This window comes from Gadus macrocephalus, chromosome 7 (genome assembly GCF_031168955.1).
Source record: "Gadus macrocephalus chromosome 7, ASM3116895v1".
Lineage (NCBI taxonomy): Eukaryota > Metazoa > Chordata > Actinopteri > Gadiformes > Gadidae > Gadus > Gadus macrocephalus.
This window is the reverse complement of record NC_082388.1, coordinates 14263833-14283243: the sequence shown is the minus strand read 5'-3', so window position 1 is coordinate 14283243 and position 19411 is coordinate 14263833. Positions and strand designations below refer to the sequence as shown.

The 19411-nt window shown below is 43.9% G+C and overlaps 1 protein-coding gene and 1 long non-coding RNA gene across 2 annotated transcripts in view; both read left to right on the top strand.

The window, feature by feature from the left end:
* Positions 1–885: 885 nt before the first annotated feature.
* jade2 (jade family PHD finger 2) overlaps positions 886–19411 on the top strand; it is a 121916-nt gene continuing 103390 nt past the window's right edge. The window contains exon 1 of the mRNA XM_060056792.1: positions 886–1728. Within this exon, the coding sequence (XP_059912775.1) occupies positions 1723–1728 (6 nt within the window). The 5' untranslated portion in view covers positions 886–1722. The remainder of the gene's footprint in view (positions 1729–19411) is intronic.
* Positions 1735–17991, top strand: LOC132461589 (uncharacterized). The gene is made up of 3 exons (XR_009526635.1): positions 1735–11850; positions 12149–15558; positions 15595–17991. It is a non-coding gene; the product is annotated as an uncharacterized LOC132461589 (long non-coding RNA).

Below are 19411 nucleotides of genomic sequence, written 5' to 3'. Positions count from 1 at the left end.
AAGAACGTGTTGTTTATGTTAGTAAATTATGTATCTTTAACTTCTCTTGTTCATAAATTCCATTTTTATTATTTGGTATTGAAATGATTGATGCCAATTTGTCTAAATCGCTGTGTGCAAACTTCTCAGGTAAAAGGACTTTCATGAAGCAGATTGTTTAAACTTATGACCATAATGCAGCGTTCATGTTTCCTCCCTAAAAATATATATTTTCCACCCTCCTCTGAAATCTAAGTTCATAATACCCACATTGGTAAACAATCAATGACATCATAAATAAGAATGACTTATCGTTGCATTGAGCAGACATCCCACTCGAACACAGAAAGTCTGAGAGAACTTAACTAAACTATTTCGTCCCAAACAGGCAGAATACAACCCAAGTAACATTTTTGGGTTAGGGTTATAGCGAACTTAAAGTTAAGATAACTTAAAAAGTTATCTAAATTAATAATTAAAAAACTTTTTAGACCTTATATAGAATGTATACGATATTGAAGATTATGTATAGGCCTACCAACTATATCACACTCAGTTGTGTCTATATGCTTCCCTGGGCCTATATATTTATTAAGATTCATTCAGCTTTCAAATTAGAAATCCAAAGTACACACGAAAACGGTCAAGTAGAAAGAAGATGGAAAGATTTTTATATTCCATTTTTAATGACCAACCGTTTTGTTATTTTATCATGGTCGTACAACGATCTCTGTATTCTTACATAGTCCGCGTATGAATAAATAATAATAATAAAAAAATACTTTGAACCTAACAAACAAGCCTTCCCATCAGATAAAGTACATGACTGAGATGTTTCTGTTACGTTTTCTTCCATCTTTAAAAAATGAAGAAGCTGTACGTGTTTAACTTTTTTCGCTGCAATACATTATGATATTATCCCCTTGTCGTCCTGTTCGAGGCGTCGTTCCCCTGTCTTCGTGAAGTAGGAAGCGCTCACACACTCAGCGCTGGGAATTAAAAGTACGCCATAAATATGGCGCCAAAAGAGTTCACAGGCTGATGATAGATCTAGTGAGGAAGCAGGACTGGTAGATGTAGTGAGGAAGCAGGACCGGTAGATCGAGTGAGGAAGCGGGACTGGTCTGGGGGTGTTCGTGCAGATAGCGGTGTTCAGGTCGGGCTCAGGAGCGACAGACCCAGCAACTAAAACAAGGCGCTGTGTTTTTTCGGAGGACCGTTGCGAAACTGGCTCGCAATCTTTTTCTGAGTCATCTCCCTGAAAGCATCTCTTCTTCTTCACCCTTCATCGGCACTGGGAGGAAACCAGTCGGGGCGCAGAGACCAGACCTGTCGGGTTCACACCATATTTGGACTGTTATGGAAATGCGACACGATTTCTGAACATCTTGCGCGCACCTCGCAACCTGCGAAATCGTAACGGACTACCGCCGCTTACCAGAGAAAATACCTTCTGGCCGTCTCTACTTTTCCCTAACCTCTGGATCAGGACTCTCCACGTCTCCGCAGATCGATGTGACGTGCTGTCACGGCGGACAGAGGGACGGTCCTGTCACCGCCGGGGAGTCAGGAGGGCTTCCACCGCCTAGCAGCGCTAGCAGGCGGGCACCGTGCATGTCAGGGTCCTGCTCTAAACTACATGTGGCCGGCTTCAAATGAGCTCCTAAACCCCCCGGACCCGCCCGCCGTCCACAGCCGAGGACGCTTCCCCGCTCCACGCCGACTGAACGGGGTCACACATACATGAAGGTAAGGGCGAGGGTTTGTGTTTTTCAGACAAGTACAGTTGCTGTTAGCCCGCATGCTAGTTAGCAGGGGGAGTAGCATGCACGCACTTCTGAAACGGGTCGTCAGTCCCGGTGGTGTGACTCTCCACCAGCACCCGGTGCGTGTGTGTTCCTCCACCACCAGTGCTCGGTACATGTGGCCGGGTGCATGCGGCTCCATAGGGAGAACAGGTCTGAAGGAGAAGGTCGTTTGAAGGCGCAGGTTGAGAGATCCCAGGAAAACATTGTGTTTAGGGACCGGGGTGGAGGGTCACTTACAGTTTCAGTGTCACAGACGCAGCTTGGGAATTGGTGAATAACAGCGAACAGGGGCTCGTAAAGCCGAATGAAGGCTGCTCATCACTAATGCTGTTTATCTCTTACACTGTACATCACTAATACTGTACAACACAAATATTGTACATCACTACTGTACATCACTATTAATTCACATTTCGACTAGAGGTCCGAGTGCAGGAGGCGATCATCACAGTAGACTGTAGGATACATAAAATACCTCACGCAAACGCTCACGAAGTTATATGAATTAAGGACCACTCGGAGATGATAGTCATATTGAGCATGAATTGCAAAAACTTAACTCTGGAACTTTGAGGATCATGAGTGTTTTCCAATGTGGCGCACGTGCATTCCGATTTATCCCCCGGCCAAGGGGAATAAATCGAGGACCTATTTCCTTTGGGAGGCTGATCACGCACACGCGTATAAAAGAATGAGAGCATCTCTCCCTCTCCGTTCCCCTCTCTCCGCTCCGTGCTGTGCTCACCGTGGAGGGGGGAGTGGCCGTTGTTTACCTCCTCATGGTTGCCTCTCCGAGCGCACGGGGCGGGACTCTCTATCGCTCACTTCTGCGCGCGGCTCATGCGCCCCTCACCTTTGCGTTTTTGAACGGGGAGGGAGGAGGGGGGGTCCGTCCTATAACATGTATGATGCCTTATATCGTGGGTCACATCTCTGATGCATGTAATATCATTTTGTAGTTATAATGAGCACCTGCAGTGCCAAGCCATTCATCTTGGGTATTTTCCCAAAGATATTCGCCTCCCCTATTTTATTAGTTTATGATAAATAGTCAATAGGCATAGTCATTCACTATTTCTTGATTGGGCTTATAAATGAGACTAAACAGGCTCCAGTCTTGAATCAATTAAGCCGGCAGTGTCTTGGGACTTGTTAACTGTTCCCAGTTGTGACGCACACGCGCACACACACACACACACACACACAGCTCGGTATGAAGCCGGAGATGAGTCATGGTGTGTGTGTGTGTGGGCATAAGCGCTCTCTTTCTGTGACTCAAATGTCTCCTCATTAAGTGTAGATTTTTTCACTCTCTCTTTCTAAATCCCTTGCTGTGTCTGTATCTTCCTCTCTGCTACTACCGCCCTACAAGTGAGTAACTCATCCATCCATCTTTAAACTACACACATCTCCTCTTTCAGGCTATCTTCCTCTTTCTATGACCTCCATCAAAACAATCCCCCCTTCTCACTCTTTCAACCCCCTGTGGTATGAACCACATCTTCGGCTCTTAGAATCATCGGGTTTGGCGCGTTAAATATCGGTATGTTTGCTCTGTGGGTTCTGTTTTTGGCACTAGGTGAGCGTGTGCACACGTTGGGCAGCGTGATTTATGTGTAGTGTTTGTGGAGGCAGGCGCGTGGCACTGACTCGCCCCTGAGAGGGCCCATGTGCACACGCACACGTGTGTATGTTTGGGAGGGAGCGGGTGAAGAGAGCCAGTGGGCCGGTGTTGCCTCTTGCGTATGTACTGTGCTGAGCCCTGGGCCCTGATTGGCCAGAAAAAGGGGTAAGGAGCCTACGTCACACGTAGTATTGCATTAGCGGCTAGAGGGTGTAGGGCGGGGGGGAGGGGGGGGGGGGGGGGTTGTGTGAGTGGCGGGGGTGGTGCTGGTTACTCATGAATGGACTGCTCCTACTGGACACACACACACACACACACACACACACACACACACACACACACACACACACACGCATAGTTGAATGTCTAATAGTCCATAGATGCATAAAAGATGCATAACGCATCCACACACTGCAGCCTCAATGTGCATGTGTTTGTGCATAACTCAGTGTATGTGCTCGAGAAATATGAGAGATCAGAAGCATTTTCCAACTGAGTGGAGGATTGCATGTGTTGCTGCCCTGCGGCGGGTTGGTTGCTTGGCTGTCATGTCACCAGCTTGTGCCACACACTATTCCGCTTACTAACTAGCGCACCAGCATGCTGGCCACAAGCCTGTTAATACTATAGCCCTGGGCTTATGTTTAGAGAGGACTGTCTCAGGGTGGCTGAAATGCCTCCCTTGTGTGTTTGATCCTTTTTAGTTTGTTAATTTCATGGCTGTACATTGGTTGTCTATTTTTTTATTTATTCTGGTCCCTATAGACAAAATGTTGTGCTAGGGTAACCAACAGCACGATGAGTGCTGCGATGATAAGTACATTGGTTAGGAATCCAGTGGAATATATAGTGTTGTCTGTTTGTTAGTTCTGACTCTCACAATGTCACTTAAAATATCATAGAAAATGTAATGTGCCTTACTTCTTTAAAATCTAAGCACATAAAGATGCCAAGTCTTTCCATATGTTTTTGGTATTATGAAGATGGACAACGGTGCAGCTGGGTCTCTGTGAGGTCACTGTTTTGGCATTGGTTCCATAATCACAGTCTCAGATCAATGTTGATTGATCAAACCGGCAGATGTATATTCAGAACAGGAAGTTTCATATGGAATTTGTAGATTAATCTAACAAAATAATATGTATTGATTATTCATTCATTCATTCTCTGAACATTGTTTCCTCATTTATGAAGAATAAAGCACTATCTGCTCATAGCCTCAGAGGCATGGACTTACTGGTTGCTTTTCTGTGTCGGATCATAATGATGAATGAATTTTTTTTCAGACGAAGCAAATGCATTCACACCTTTTGATTCTGGCATCACCATGGATATTGATTTAGGATTGAAAACAAGTGATGTTATTGAGCTTTTCTATGGCTTGTTGTTAGTATAGCATGGTCATGTAAGATTACACTAAAATGAAACCACAGACATACAGAATAAGAAGGGGAAACAAAGCCTGCAGGTGAAAATTTATGGAAGAGGAGACGGTACTGCAAAGTGAGTGAGGAGAGATGGGAGGAGATTTAGGTAGGACAAGAGAAGGTGTGAGACGGTGAGAGAGGGATGGATTGATAAACAAACAGGTGGCGCAGGGTCAACAGAAGTGAAGGGCAAGTCCCTCGTTCCTCCACCTCCTCCGTTTGCTCATCTCTCTCTTCTCGCTCCTAGTAGCTAATGAACTCCTACCGCTAGATTAATCATCTATTCGTCTCTTACGCCTTCTCTTTCTGTCTCTATGTCTGTGTGTTCTTTATTTTGAGCCAACTCCGAGCCAACCGTCTTTCTCTCCTTGTCCTCTTTCCTTTTTTTTTTTTTTTTTTTCTCCCTTCATTTCTGTTTTCCATTGCTTTGTCCTCTCTCCTTCCCCTCTCCCTCTCTCACCTCCTTCCTTCTTCTCCCCCTCTCCTCTTCTCTGCAGGTTTATTGGCTGGGCTTCAATCTCTCCCCGTTTGTCAGCAGATTTCCAGAGACCAGCAAAAAAATGGCTTGGTTAGGAAAAAAACAATTGGATCGCAGCCTCATCTTTTCTTGTTATTAATCCCTCTTTTCTGTGCCTCTTCCCTCTCTCTCTTCCTCCTTTAATGTAGTAGTAAGGGTTATTTATTATGTCTCTTGTTTCTCTCTCGCTCTTCTTCCCACAATGCAGCAGCAGTAGTAGTGTTGTGGCAGCATCAATAAATATTCTGTTAATGTCCTGGAACAAGCAAGATGATAATGGAAATTGTGATTGCCCTGCCTCCTTTGTTTGGGCCACAGTCCTCTCTGAAACCAGGTGTGTGCATGTGTGCACTTCTTAGTTACTGCATCGTTTCCTTCAGCCTTCCTTTAGCCTACTGACTCTTTTGTCATCGCTTCTTTACCTCCTCATCTTATCAGATCTTGTCCTATTGGATGAGTGATGGTATTTAAGTTATCATAATGTGTACTTGGCTCAGACTAACCAAACATGGCACCAGCCCCAGCTCTGTTGAAGCACAGCTTTTTAAAGGACGGTTTCTGATTGGTTCAAAAAGGTGCCGGATAATTTGGCTTGGCAAACAAACATTGCCTAGCGGTGGTGTCATAAATGTTTGGTGTTGTCCCAGTGGTTCAGCGGTTTCTTTGTTGCTCTTTAAAGTGGAATTAAAACGAGGCTAGAGGTGAAGGTCAATGTCAACTCTTTACTATGGTAAGAAGCTCCGACTTTGTACATAGTCAACGTTGAAGAGTTGTTGTAACACAGAGACGTTGACGTCAGCAGAGTCGCCCGCACTGGGAGTACACAATCTATTGTACCACACGTATTGTACGGAGGCATGCTCTCCGATTCTGACTTTATACTAGAGGCCGGGTAAATTCCGGAGGGGCGTGTGACGTGTCGGACATTTGCGTTCACACATACAGTGGCGCCTCTTGGTATAATCCGGAGAATGTCCGCCTTACAATGTGAAAGGGCTCTGCTTGTGTGTAAGAACTGACGGAGACCATTACCACACATTGCAACACCTTGTGGATTCACCCTGACACTGTCAATGCCTTGCTCATTATGTGATGCGGTTATATTGTCAAATAAGATCAACGAGGAAGTCAGTCACAACCCAGCTCTCAATAACTATCCTCTTTAAAATTGTTATCCAGAAGCGATTCCTATTCAAATTCTTTCAAAAAAATCATCTCCAACCAGCGTTGGCTTTGACCACTACTGATGTGTGTAATAAAAATATTTTGATATTGATGTGACAAATGACATGCCGATACAGTGGCGAAACAAGGGGTGCAACGACATTTGTAACGGTGCCACCAAATGAAATAGTTTGTAGAAACCCTTGACCAGCGAACTGAATTGTACAAATTCTTTACTTGAACCGTTCCATTACTAGCTGGTACCAAATGCAAGCCATAGGCCAAGAGCTCCAAAGGCAAGTGAAGACAACTTGGGACTGAAAGACTGCTTTAGCCAACACTAAACCCCACTGCATTATATTTTTTTCTAAAATGTTCTTTGCACACAACCCAAATACTTAAATGTTCCGCCCAATACTGGCGTGAAACCATAACTAAATAGTTCAATGTTCTTTGGTCTGTGTCCACGCCGCGGTGCTGGTCAACTGATGGTTGAGTGAGCGTCCGTGACTAATTCGAAGTCGATGATGCCTATTTAACCTTCAGACAAACCCTGAACTTTTTCTTTACAGATTGACTAAACCAGGCATATATTTTTCAAGCAACTCATTTAGACTATCATTTTGTCAGTGATGAAGTGACACAAATGTTTTTTATTTAAGAGGTATCTTTTACTCGCAAACCTCTAATATAAATGAGCATACAGGCTTCACATCAAGACTGCGGTAGGAACTTCATGTATTATCACCCGAAACCAAATCCCTGAAAATACCGATTATTTTCGTCTTTGTGTTTGTTTTGGCAAAATCTACCATAAGCCGCTCTGGAAAATAAGCTGCAGCGACAGTTTTGGTTCTTAAAACCTGGATACAAGCCTGGCATACAACCTTATTTTCGAAAAATACAGTAGTTTGATTAAGTATTTAAACGTTTTTCAATAAAATATTTTTATATATTTTTATTTTTAGAATATCTTTTTTTATTGAAATCAATCTACATTTAGGGAATTTAACAGAAGCTTTTATCCAAAGCGAATTACAATAAGTACATTTGTCATAAGAAATGAATTGTGTAGGTGACCCTTTTGACAAAAGGGTCAAAACATCTTAAGGTTTCATTAAAGTGGGGTGAGATACTTGAACCTGGGGTCTAGGGCACTGCTCTCATCCAGGAACTGTTGAAGGGTCAGAACACCTTTCCTCTAGGCTGATGCTATCGCCAGTTTGGACGTCCTTCAAAGTCTTGCTCTTTTGCACTTCATAAATGTCCGTATTATGTGTTTTTAGAGGAAGAATTACTGACACTGTTCAGCGCTCAGCCAGATTGGGAGTACCTGGATCAAATCTGCTGTCACAGTTACATTGTGCTCAGTCAGGGTGATTATGTCCTCTGTAATCTTTTTTTAGTCTTCTCTGTAAGTGCTGAGTACACAGCAGTTTGCTGCACCAGGTAGTGCTCCAGCATGTCATAACTTGAGTTCCTCCTTGTGGGCTCATCCGGAATTAACTTGTGAGACTGGAGATGAAGCGTCTCTTGTTTGCCTTGAGGATATCTGCTACAGTTGTGCCAAACGTGCCTAACCTTCCTCACTTTTCCCGAAGACAAGACATCTGGTTAAATCCCAGCTCCTTCTGTGGGGCCAGATTTATTGTATGGGCTGAACACTGTATCTGTGGTGACAAACCAGCCTCCTTAGTGCATTCACTGTGTTCCTGGCAACACCTGTCCCCACGGGATGGTGACGTTTGTCCTACACAACTGCCATTCCGCCACTGCTTCCCTCAGCACCTCTGCTTGATTCTCCCCTGTTTGAGTGTCATACATTGCTTGAGTTTGTAGCACTGGGTGTTATTTTCCCCACTGGTCTTTCATGTGATGAGCTGTGATCGTGATACAACTCCCTCTTGCTCTTGACGTCAACACATCTCTTGTCAAGGCTTTTCATTCGAGGTCCGTCTCAATCAGTGCTTTTGTATTTGCTATACAGCGTGGGTAACACGTTTGTACTAGAACACCGTCCGTGTTAAATTGCTGTGATCCAGTCTTCTAAAACAGGCTAAAAATTCTACGTCAAAAACCTTTTGCATTAGATTTTTCATTGCCACTGTAAGTTTATTAGTACCTTTTTGAAGTTAATTGTAGCTTGAATAGAAGGTGGACTAAATGTGTTTCCTTCCACTTATTTATTTCCTTTGTGATGCTTATGTGACCTGGCATGTTGGATGTGTTGCTGGAGGCGCTGTATCACACATGGCAAACGGTCATTTTCTTATCAACAACACACCCAGAATGACAAGCATAAATTGGCGCCTGACCGCTAATGGATTTCAGGGGCTGATACCCATATTAGGGAGTAAAGACTGTACTTTATATGTATATATACATATATATATATATATATACTTTTTTTTTTTTAAAGTTCATAAAACAAAATGCAACTTTTTGTTTTCATTAAACTTTCCTTTTAAACGGTATAAACCCAATCACCGTACAATATCAATTAAGTTCCAAAATGCCAGAGATTCTCTGTGACCCGTCTTGCCTTTCGAGCAGGAAATTGATGTGAATTCAGATAGATGGATAGATATAGACACATAATCTAGGTCTACTGCCATCCTTCAGCCTGATTAACCACAGGGATTGGACCGCGTCTTTAGTTGGAGAGAAGACGGCTATTTGTTTCTGCGTCTTGGCGACCCCTGGTTACATTTTGCATGGTCTTACCGTATCCTTTGGTGAGCTCCCCATGTTTAGAGATCATTCACAGATACGCCTGGGTCTGGCTGCGTCACAGAGCACTTGATTTCCATTTTAGCTGCTCCCAGAGGTGTCCGGCGGGGGGGGCCTTATGGGAACACTGACGCTGATGACTCACCACTTCCCCACCATAGCTTCCCATCACTCAGGTGTGTGTGTGTGTGTGTGTGTGTGTGTGTGTGTGTGTGTGTGTGTGTGTGTGTGTGTGTGTGTGTGTGTGTGTGTGTGTGTGTGTGTGTGTGTGTGTGTGTGTGTGTGTGTGTGTGTGTGTGTGTGTGTGTGTGTGGAGTTGAAGGCTGCTGATCTAATAAAGTAGGACTATTGATTTTTTCGGTGCAGCACATACTCTAGACAACAACCCTTTTTCTTCATATCATGGTACTTTCTGTGTGTTTCTGACAAGGCCCAGGCTAGGACTGCACTGTCTGTGGCTCCCAGGGCAAACCTCATATCATCAGATGGATGTACTCCAAAATAATACCTTTTCTTGACACTGTAGCCCAATTCTTCCCAATATTTTTCCTGTGCACAGAAATGAATGTCCTGTATTGTTTTTAAGTCTGTTATTTTGGTTTGGCTGATATTTATCCGTGGAACTTCAACTATCTGTCCAATGTGCTTAAATAGCATTTGTAGCATTCCCCAATCCTTGGATGTAGAATTTGAAGTCTTAGGTACACAAAACATGCGTAGTCTGGACTCCAATGCTGCGACCAACGCTGCTTAATGATATAAATGGTCTTATTTGAGTTCCCAAAAGGAGGATTCGGACAAGCTTTGCACTCCAATAGTATTTGGAGCATTTGCAGGATCTGGCCTGGCACACTCGAAAGAGTTGCATGTACCAACAAAAAAAACACAAATTATGAGAAAATACACACATTTTCTTGCATAAGGGCCATATGTTACTCTACATAATACTCAAACGGAGATGTAACGCGGTTGTTTGGGTCCACCAAAATATGACCACGTTATACCCAGGAGTGCGTTTAAACACTCTTTTCTCTGTCCGTCCTTAAGTGTTATTAAAGAAAGGAAGAAGTTGATAAAACCTCCTCTCCTTCTTCTACCTCTGTGGTGGATGGTGTGCCTGTTGCTGCTGCGATGAGGGGGCCATCAGACAGACCTTCATCTACTCTAGTGTCTGCTCTGATGTTCATATCTGCGGTAAATAATTAGATCCTTAGATCTCTAATTAGATCCTAAATTAGTGTTTAATAGGGAATGCTATCGAGAAATCACCACTGTAAAATTCACATGCCGACAAATTGGGGTGCAACGTGTTATATCCGAATTCACGGCATGTCAAACCTTGTTATATCGCAGTTTAAGTATATGTTTCCATGAGTAGCAATTGGGGATGATTATAAACTACATCATCCAGTTCTTCATATGATTGATGGCGGGGTACACCTCTATGTTGAAGCAGTGTGCGTGCGTTTAGAAAAGGTATGTGGTAAATTGAAACACCCACGAGTCACGACACAAGCAAGTTTTGCTGGTGCTTTCATGTTTGAGTAGATTCCACTGGTATATCACACTGCCATGAGCCTCTGTTGAGGTATTTTTTTTAGTGCATTGCCTTTCTCTGCGATCCTCTGCCCTCGTCTCTTCATCCGTCCTTCTCTTTTCTTGGAAGAAAAAACAATCTTTGTATCTTTCACTCTTGTCCCAACATCATACTGTTTCCGTGGGTGTCCAGCAATACATTTCTTATAACCCCTTATTTTATCCCTCCGTATCCCATCCCTTCCCCAGCGTCATTCCTCCTTCCTTTGATCCCTCCCTCTGGTCTTTTCTGCTACCTATTACTCCATAGCCAAATGGGGCCCACCTCAACCTGAAGGATGGATGGATAGATAGAGGATGGATGGAGCGTCAGTCCTCCACTGTGTTAATCACTTCTCCACCAAGATGACGGAGTCATGAAGGGGAAGGCTAAGGGTTATCACTTATTTACTGATACTCTTTCAGCCACCCTTCTTTTCCTCTGTATTTCAGTTTAGTGGAAAATGCCAGGGAATCTTTGTTCTCGGAAATAATCCAGTAACGTATGCATCTTCGTTGTAGTCCAAAAGCATCACAGCTCTTTCTCGATCAGTGCGTCCCTCATTCCAAAATCGTCCAACAGATATGCTGTTTGGTTGTCTATTCTAGGCCTTATGTCGTGATCACTGGACACTTTGTGTAAAGAGGTTTCTTCTCTTCATCATCCAGACATTTCTGCTGTTTTAAAGAAAACCGGGTCTGCAGAAAGCCCCAGCACTGTCTGCTCACCGCTCTGGTTGAATCATCTTGTTTTGTTTTCGTTTATCCGTCATTCACTGCGATGCGTTTTCTGGTGGAGACGGGGGATCGGGACGTGGATGGCCATGCCTTCTGCTCCGGGGTGAGGTCCAGGGGGATTCACCATTGTGAAGCCGTCAAATGCAATCTCTGCCTTACTGGCCAGCCCAATATTGTGACGTTCCAACATGGAGGAGGCACTAGTAGTTAGTTAGAGGAGTAAGCCGAGATAACTATCTAAAATATCTTACAATTAAATGCTATCATAAAGCTAGCATTACCCTGCCTGTCTTGGGCCTAAAAACATTTTTTGTTTGGTTCCGGTTTCCGACCGACCCTGTCAATTTATGTGCGACCCAAATTATTTTATGAGCTTTATAAAAAAAATGCAAACTATAATTACGTTTTGGTACAGCACCTCTTCATTCTGTACAAGGATGAGCGAATTTTCTCGTTTTTAAATGAAAACAACCTACCTATCATTCGCTGCCGCTGGAAAAAATAAAATAAAAAAATAAAAAAAATTCCCTACCTACCCATGACCTCAACTGACAACCAACAGGAACCAAACTTTTTTTTTTTTTAGGCCTTACCCAGATTCAGACTAGACCTTTCATTCTTTATTCCTCATTGTGCGTCCAGAAGGGGGGCTGCTTGGTTAGCATTTGCTCTCCTGTTAGCATTGACCTGCAGAGTTATAGTAGCCTACGGTTCACGTGAGGGGAATACATTTATATTTACATTCCAAAAATTTGTCTACAGTACAAACACGCATTCAGATCTATTTTCTGCGCTGTGATTGTAAGGGTCCCTGTGATGCACCGCTGTTTGCCCCCCGCATGACCCTCCGTGACGTAACCCCTGGTTAAACCCTACCCCTATACCCAGCCAGAGGCTTCGGATAACATAATGCAAGGTAGCCTAGTAATCACAGTGTTTATTCTCCCTCACTCTGTTGAAGGAGCATGTCTGTGGCGTCCCCGTAATGATAGTCACCCTGCCGTTTTCCTCAGGTAAACCGTGGCTTCTTGTGCCGACTGCTATCGAGATAAATGATCAATACCTATAACCGATGGCGATAATGATAGCTCTATGAATGTAGTTTATCACTGTGGATGCAAAAGGAGGACTGTGGGTAAAAGACGGGAATAGGCTGTTACCTTCACCATGTCCTACAACGTGAGTGACCATGGCGAATATGACAGATACCTGGTTGTTTTGTCGGCCTGGATAGTGTCTCGTTCTCACTTCCATCAACAGCGGGTTTTCTTCTTGATTTATTTGTCGTTTCTATTTGTCCTTCCTTACGCAGCTTTTCTCTCACACTGTCTGACAGTAACTTGCCGCTGTCTCACTCGCTCTCTCTCTTGTTTTAATGCAGCTCACGGCCATTATGAAAATACAGCAGAATCGTTGTCATTTGGAAATGAGGTCACAGGGTTATGAATCGAGATCGCGATTTTAACCAGATTAATCGTTCAGGCCTAGTGGCAGCTACTGAAATGTTTTGCATTGAAATGCACTTCATGACGGTCTCCATCTCCACTGACGTCCAGATGTCTACTGAGATGCTGTTGCACTGCACACTTTGTTGTGTTGGTCATTATATTTCAACTGTTTTGGGGAGGATATTCTGCGTTGTCATTTGCAGATATGGTCTTTTGATAATTGCCGCATGCATATTTATGGTCGCATTAAACTTTGTTATTGCTTCCTCACTATCTCCTTTACATTTATCACTGGGTGGTTTTGAAAACTCGTGCTTCTGCAATTATATTTTCAGGGCCAAGTCTACGTAGCTATTATAAAATACCATAGTGATTATTATGCTCTACTTAAGGCCTATTATTGCTCCAACATTGACCTTTAATTAAAGGGGTTATTATTAGCATGTATGTTTAGAAGCAGGCTCATTTTATGTGCAGTAAAGGCAATACACATTAGAAAAGCGGTTTCCCCTGTATGGTAATGAAGTTAACAGGGCCTGGTTCCGTTATACTCTATCTTTGTTTCTAAATGAAGCAGTCTGCCATCCTTCTGTCGTATTCATAATGGATCTACATTATTGAGTTCTGGAGAATCTGGAGTATTTCCTACCACTGATTACATGGAAAAGTGCCACTGGAAGTAATTCAAAACTTTAATAATTTTTGAATACCAACCCACTGAATTCATATGATGGGATACACAGATATCTGAATTTATATTGGTTCAACCCTAATATAATGGATAATGCCGTCACATTATTGGTCCGATTCCTGGTTGATTACAAAAACGATCATCACCAACATCCTTCTTTAATTAAAGGTTACATTTTGACATGACATTTCTAAAGGAGTAAATCATTTAGTTGATGCTTGTTTTATCTTTAAACTAAAAGTCTATACTATCTTTAATGATAGATTGAATGTTGTCCTTCCGAAGCTAAGCTCTGGAAAAGGATATACATGACTAGATCTTTGTTGATCATGCAATAAAATAGGCATTTTAATAAATTGGAATCTCAGACACAAAGATTCAATGCAATCAACCTCATAATCAGTTTTATGATGTAAAAAGAGCCAACTTGTTGAAGCTTCCTCAGCAGAACATCCAAAGGCGTGCAGCATCTCAGTCAGTGCGTTTACATGGGACTGCTCGATCGGATTAAGCCTTATACCGATTTTGCTACTCGAACAGACCCTGTCAATTATCCTAACATACATGGCCTTTAAAGGGACTCTTACTCTTACTTTGTTGCATTTTTACACTTTTTTTGGATACGGTTAAATTGGTATTAATAAGGTAATAACACTCTAATATGCAAGACAGACCCACCAGGAGTAAAAACAAACAATTATTTTACTCTCATAATATTTAATGAAAACTTCAACCAATAAAATTCTTCGAACCGAATGACCTTATTGGCCGACAGACCTGTCTGTTTGCTGCATGGATATATAAGGTTTTCCGTCTGCTTCTTGTGGCGCATTCGGGCCCGCGTCATCAAGGTGCGTCCTCAACTAGAGGGTTTGTTTTGATTCCACGGCAGACAGTAGCGAGTAGCGACTGACGATGGCAGACCAAAGTGGTCCACGGCGTACTGAAACTGCACCATTCAGTCCGATTAGGGGACTCATCTCAGACTCACAGTTACCCTCCTCTGGAGCCTCAGGAAGACCTCCAGACTGTTGGCCACCAACTGCACCATTCAGTCCGACAAGGGGACCCGATTCGGCCTCAGAAGCCAAGTGGTCCCGCTCCCCTGGATGATTCTCAGGACCTCCAGACCGTTGGCAACCAACCGCACCACTCAGTCCGATTAGGGGACCCGTTTCGGACTCAGACGCGACGTTGTCCCGCTACTCTGGAGCTCCAGGAAGACCTCCAGACCGTTGGCAACCAACCGCCACACTCAGTCCGATTACGGGACCCATTTCGGACTCAGACGCGACGTTGTCCCGCTACTCTGGAGCTCCAGGAAGACCTCCAGACCGTTGGCAACCAACCGCCACACTCAGTCCGATTACGGGACCCATTTCGGGCTCAGACGCGACGTTGTCCCGCTAATCTGGAGCTCCAGGATGGTAGATATTATGACCCCTGGGAGTCTAAACATAACCCATGGGAGTCTAAACATAACCCATGGGAGTCTAGAACTTTTGTACTGTAGCGACCCTGGGACAGTTAAATACTTTGTGTGTTATGTGTTACATTATATTTCGTTGTCCGTTATGCCAGTTCAATGTGCATGTATTGTAATGTTCTTCTTGTCAATCAGCGTGGGGGCGAATCATTAGGTCAGCTGGGGGAGGGCCTTGGAAGAACAGGAGGGTGGGGGCCTGCACGCGAGTGAGACCGTGTTGGGGGTTGCCGGGGTAACTGGGGTTTGTTTTGTGTCGGTTTTCTGCCGTTGGTTACAATGTTACGGGTTTCAGTGACCTGGTTTTGGTTCATTAAAACTACCTTCAACTACTAATGACTCGACATCATTATGTCACCGGCGAGGTCGTTACAGTACTCGCTTAGTAACGCTTAGTTTTGTACTCTTAGTTTTAAAATAACGCTTAGGGGGTGGGGCATTGGAGGAAGGCGGGATGATTTGAATGTGCTGTAATTCTCAAATGCAACAAAGGTGAGAGTCCCTTTAAGAGATCGGATAATGGCCGGAGCATGGCTGATTCCGCTACCCTAGGTGGCGCTGTAGCCCTTACAAGTTGTTATAGAGCCACTTCCGGTTGACCTCTACGTCCCAGCAACAACAAACACAGGCGGCATTCGAGAAAGTTCACCAGTTCACTTCGGGTCCACCGTCCATGTCCTTTCTCAGACGATCCACTGTTCCGACCTCTGGGTCGTTTGCGGACTCCTCCGGCGGCGGAGCAGCAGGAGGAGTTCAGCCGCAGGAGTGTCGGAGAAATGGAGCGTCGGAGAAATGACAAACCCGAAGTGAACTGACAGCTGTCCCGCGTACGGCAACAATCCCTTTCTCCTCCATGTCGCGTTTCAATCTGGAGTCAGAGTCAAAGCCAAAATAAATTCGCATTTTAAAAGTCCGGTTGAGGTCTTATTCATTTCTTTATCCGAAAATGACTGCATGTAAACGCACTGATTGTGGGAAGTAGATGATATGTCACGGACCAGGTGGATCCCCAGTGCAGAATAAAAACAAAGCATTTGAAGCATCGAGAGGAGGCAGGGGGAAGATGAATTGGTAAATGGAGTGTGAAATATGGGGAAGTGTGTTGGGGAGAGAGACCAGGATGAGGGGAACGCGGAAATATAACGGAGACTAGAATAGATGGATGGTAATCAAGGCAGATTAATAGAAGTTGAGAGTGAGGGAGCAAAGGCAGCGAGCTAAAGGGTTGAAGAGGAGTTGGTTAGAGGGAGATGGATAGTGAGATTGAAAGAGAGAATACATGAAGAGGGACGCTGGAACAAGGAAGGATGGGGAGAAGAAGTGAGACTACCTGATGATTCCAAGCCTTTTGCACACGCACGCCCCGAGCACACCTTCTAAAGAGAAAAACTCAGGATTTACACCACACACGGGTAAACAAATACAAACACATAAACCTCAGAGATGGGCTGTTATTAGGCAATTTATATGCAGGGCATCTGAATCAAACTGACTGACCTATGCCTCCTCAGTGAGTTCACAGCACAAGTGTGCATGCGAGTATGGGCTAAGGGCTGGATTTGTGTTGTCTTCTCCCAATCCATTGATGTCTCTTTGCATCGTGTGTGTGTGTGTGTGTGTGTGTGTGTGTGTGTGTGTGTGTGTGTGTGTGTGTGTGTGTGTGTGTGTGTGTGTGTGTGTGTGTGTGTGTGTGTGTGTGTGTGTGTGTGTGTGTGTGTGTTAGAGCCCGAACGATTTATCGGTGGGCCGATATTATCGGCCAATATTAGGCATTTTCCAAACTATCGGTATCAGCATTTAAAATTGCAGATGGCAGAAAGGACTTTGAGTTTCATATCTTAAGTTTGTATTTCTATACATTTTATTTATGTGTGTGTGTGTGTGTGTGACGTCAGCGAGTGAGTGGACGAGCAAGGAGAGCGAGCGCTAGTGTGTCAGTTTAGTGTAGTAATGAACGAGTCTGGTTGTGATAATAGAAGAATAAAGTACCCAGCCTATCACGAATCGGTGGCCGCTACAATCCAACCATATTCCAACCATATTCCGACCGCAGACCAACTGCCGGTCAAAATAAAGGGTGTTGCCCCTGAGAGGGCATCGGCCCTGGAGGGAACGTCTCACCTGTGCTCCTCGACTACGGTCTGGGAGCCGACAGCAGGAAAGGTGTAACACTAACCATCTCATAGTTGGAGGCGGAGCGCAAGAGGGTATACATGCTCTAATAGTGCATGTTAACAATAAAGCACATATAATTTAATGATTTTAGCTTGTGTGCGATTTATCGTGGGCAAGGGTCGGTTAACGGGCCAAATATTAACGGGTCCGGAGAGGTGCAGATTTTATTTTGATATTATCACGTGACGGGCCGCACACTTTGCGGGTAGGGTGGGGGCGGGACTCAAACAGTGGACCCATGCAGGACTCTGGCCGAGACTATTGGAAATAAACAAAATATTGGAAAGCAGTGTTGGTTGAGCCGCATTTGGGCACGGTGGTTGGGTCCGCACGAGAAAGTATCTTTAAAGGAATTGTCGCATGGTATATCCATAGATCTGGTAGGTCAAATGGTTTTCCACGTCAGCTGAGCTACGATGCTGTCCATGATGCTGACAATGTCCAGCACCAGATCCGCCTCGTCACCCGTGTTAATATCAAAAAGAAATCCGCATTCGCCGATACCCGCTAATATGTGGCCCGTTACCCGACCCGTGCCCGCGATAAATCACACACGAGCAAAAATCATTCAAATTAATGTGCTTTATTTTTATCTCGCACTATTGGAGCACGTATACCCGTCACACACGCACGCACACACGCACGCACGCACGCACGCACGCACGCACGCACGCACGCACGCACGCACGCACGCACGCACGCACGCACGCACGCACGCACGCACGCGCACACACAGCCAGTGATATGCGTACGAGGTGGGCCTACTTTCTCGTGCTCACAAGATACTTTCTCGTGGGCACCTCACGAGATACTTTCTTAAAAAATACCCCATGTCCCTTTACGGGTTCGTACTTTTCTGAGGACTCACAAATAACCAATGTTAGGGAAATCTGTTTATGTTTTGTAACATTTCTGGTATTTCTTTTGTAAAAATATATCGGAATATTGGATTTTTTGATCACCAAATATTTGTATCGGTATCGGCTTTAAAAATCCTTTATCGGTCGGGCTCTAGTTTGTGTTTGTTTGTGTGTGTCGCTGACTGTAGACTATATCTCTAGTATTTGGCCAGTTTGTTAAGAGAGGATAATAATGACATAGTCAAGATGTCAATCAGCTAAGATTTTTGTTTTTTTGCTGTATCTTTTTATTGTCCGACACACATAAGAGCACATTAACTTGGGTTAGTAGCTTTCTCCTATGGGGTCCTAAAACGAGCAAATCCACAGGTTTTGATTCAGTATTTCCACGCGAATCGAATGCTCACAGACCTAGAGACCGAGGCGCGTAGTTAGGATTCTGTCAGAAGATGGTGGCTTTGTTTAAGGCAGTGGGTTCATCCTGAATAATAGGTGCACAGCAACACTGCAATAAGTCAACGTTGATATTTAATTTTTTTAACTGATTGGAACCCAATCTTACCATTTAACTTCTGAATCAACGGGCACCATTCCTGGTTGTATGAAGAATAGTACGAGAATAGTGTTGATACTGTCCTGTCTCCCAAGACCTCCGTATGGATAAAGTACGTATTTTTTGACTATTTACTTCAAACAATATTTAGAAGAAGCAATAAACGAGTTGATTTATTGTCTGGGATTGGACCAAGAGAAATGCATTCATTTGAATCCTAATACAGAAACCCACCAGTACCATATTTGTTATCTCTGCTTGACAACGAAAGACGGATGAGACGGATTAACCGACATGTGGGTAGATAGATGGACATATATATAGATATTGGCATACATTACGCCTACACGTTTGCAGATTGACTAAGCAATCTAAGCAAGACAGAGAAACGTATACAAATCAAAAAGACTGAAGGACTGAGCCACATCTTAATGCAGAAAGAGGAACATTTAGATGGTCAAACTGGAATTGTGTCTTTAAAGAGCCAAGGTATGTGCTGAATGAGCCCATTTACCATGGTAGCAATCTGTCTACTGCGTTGCCAGCTGAACAAGTGTTTCTATCGGAGTTGCAAATATTAGGCATATATGAAATATATAAAACAGAATAATGCTTAATCTTTGCTGGAGGAGCTGATTT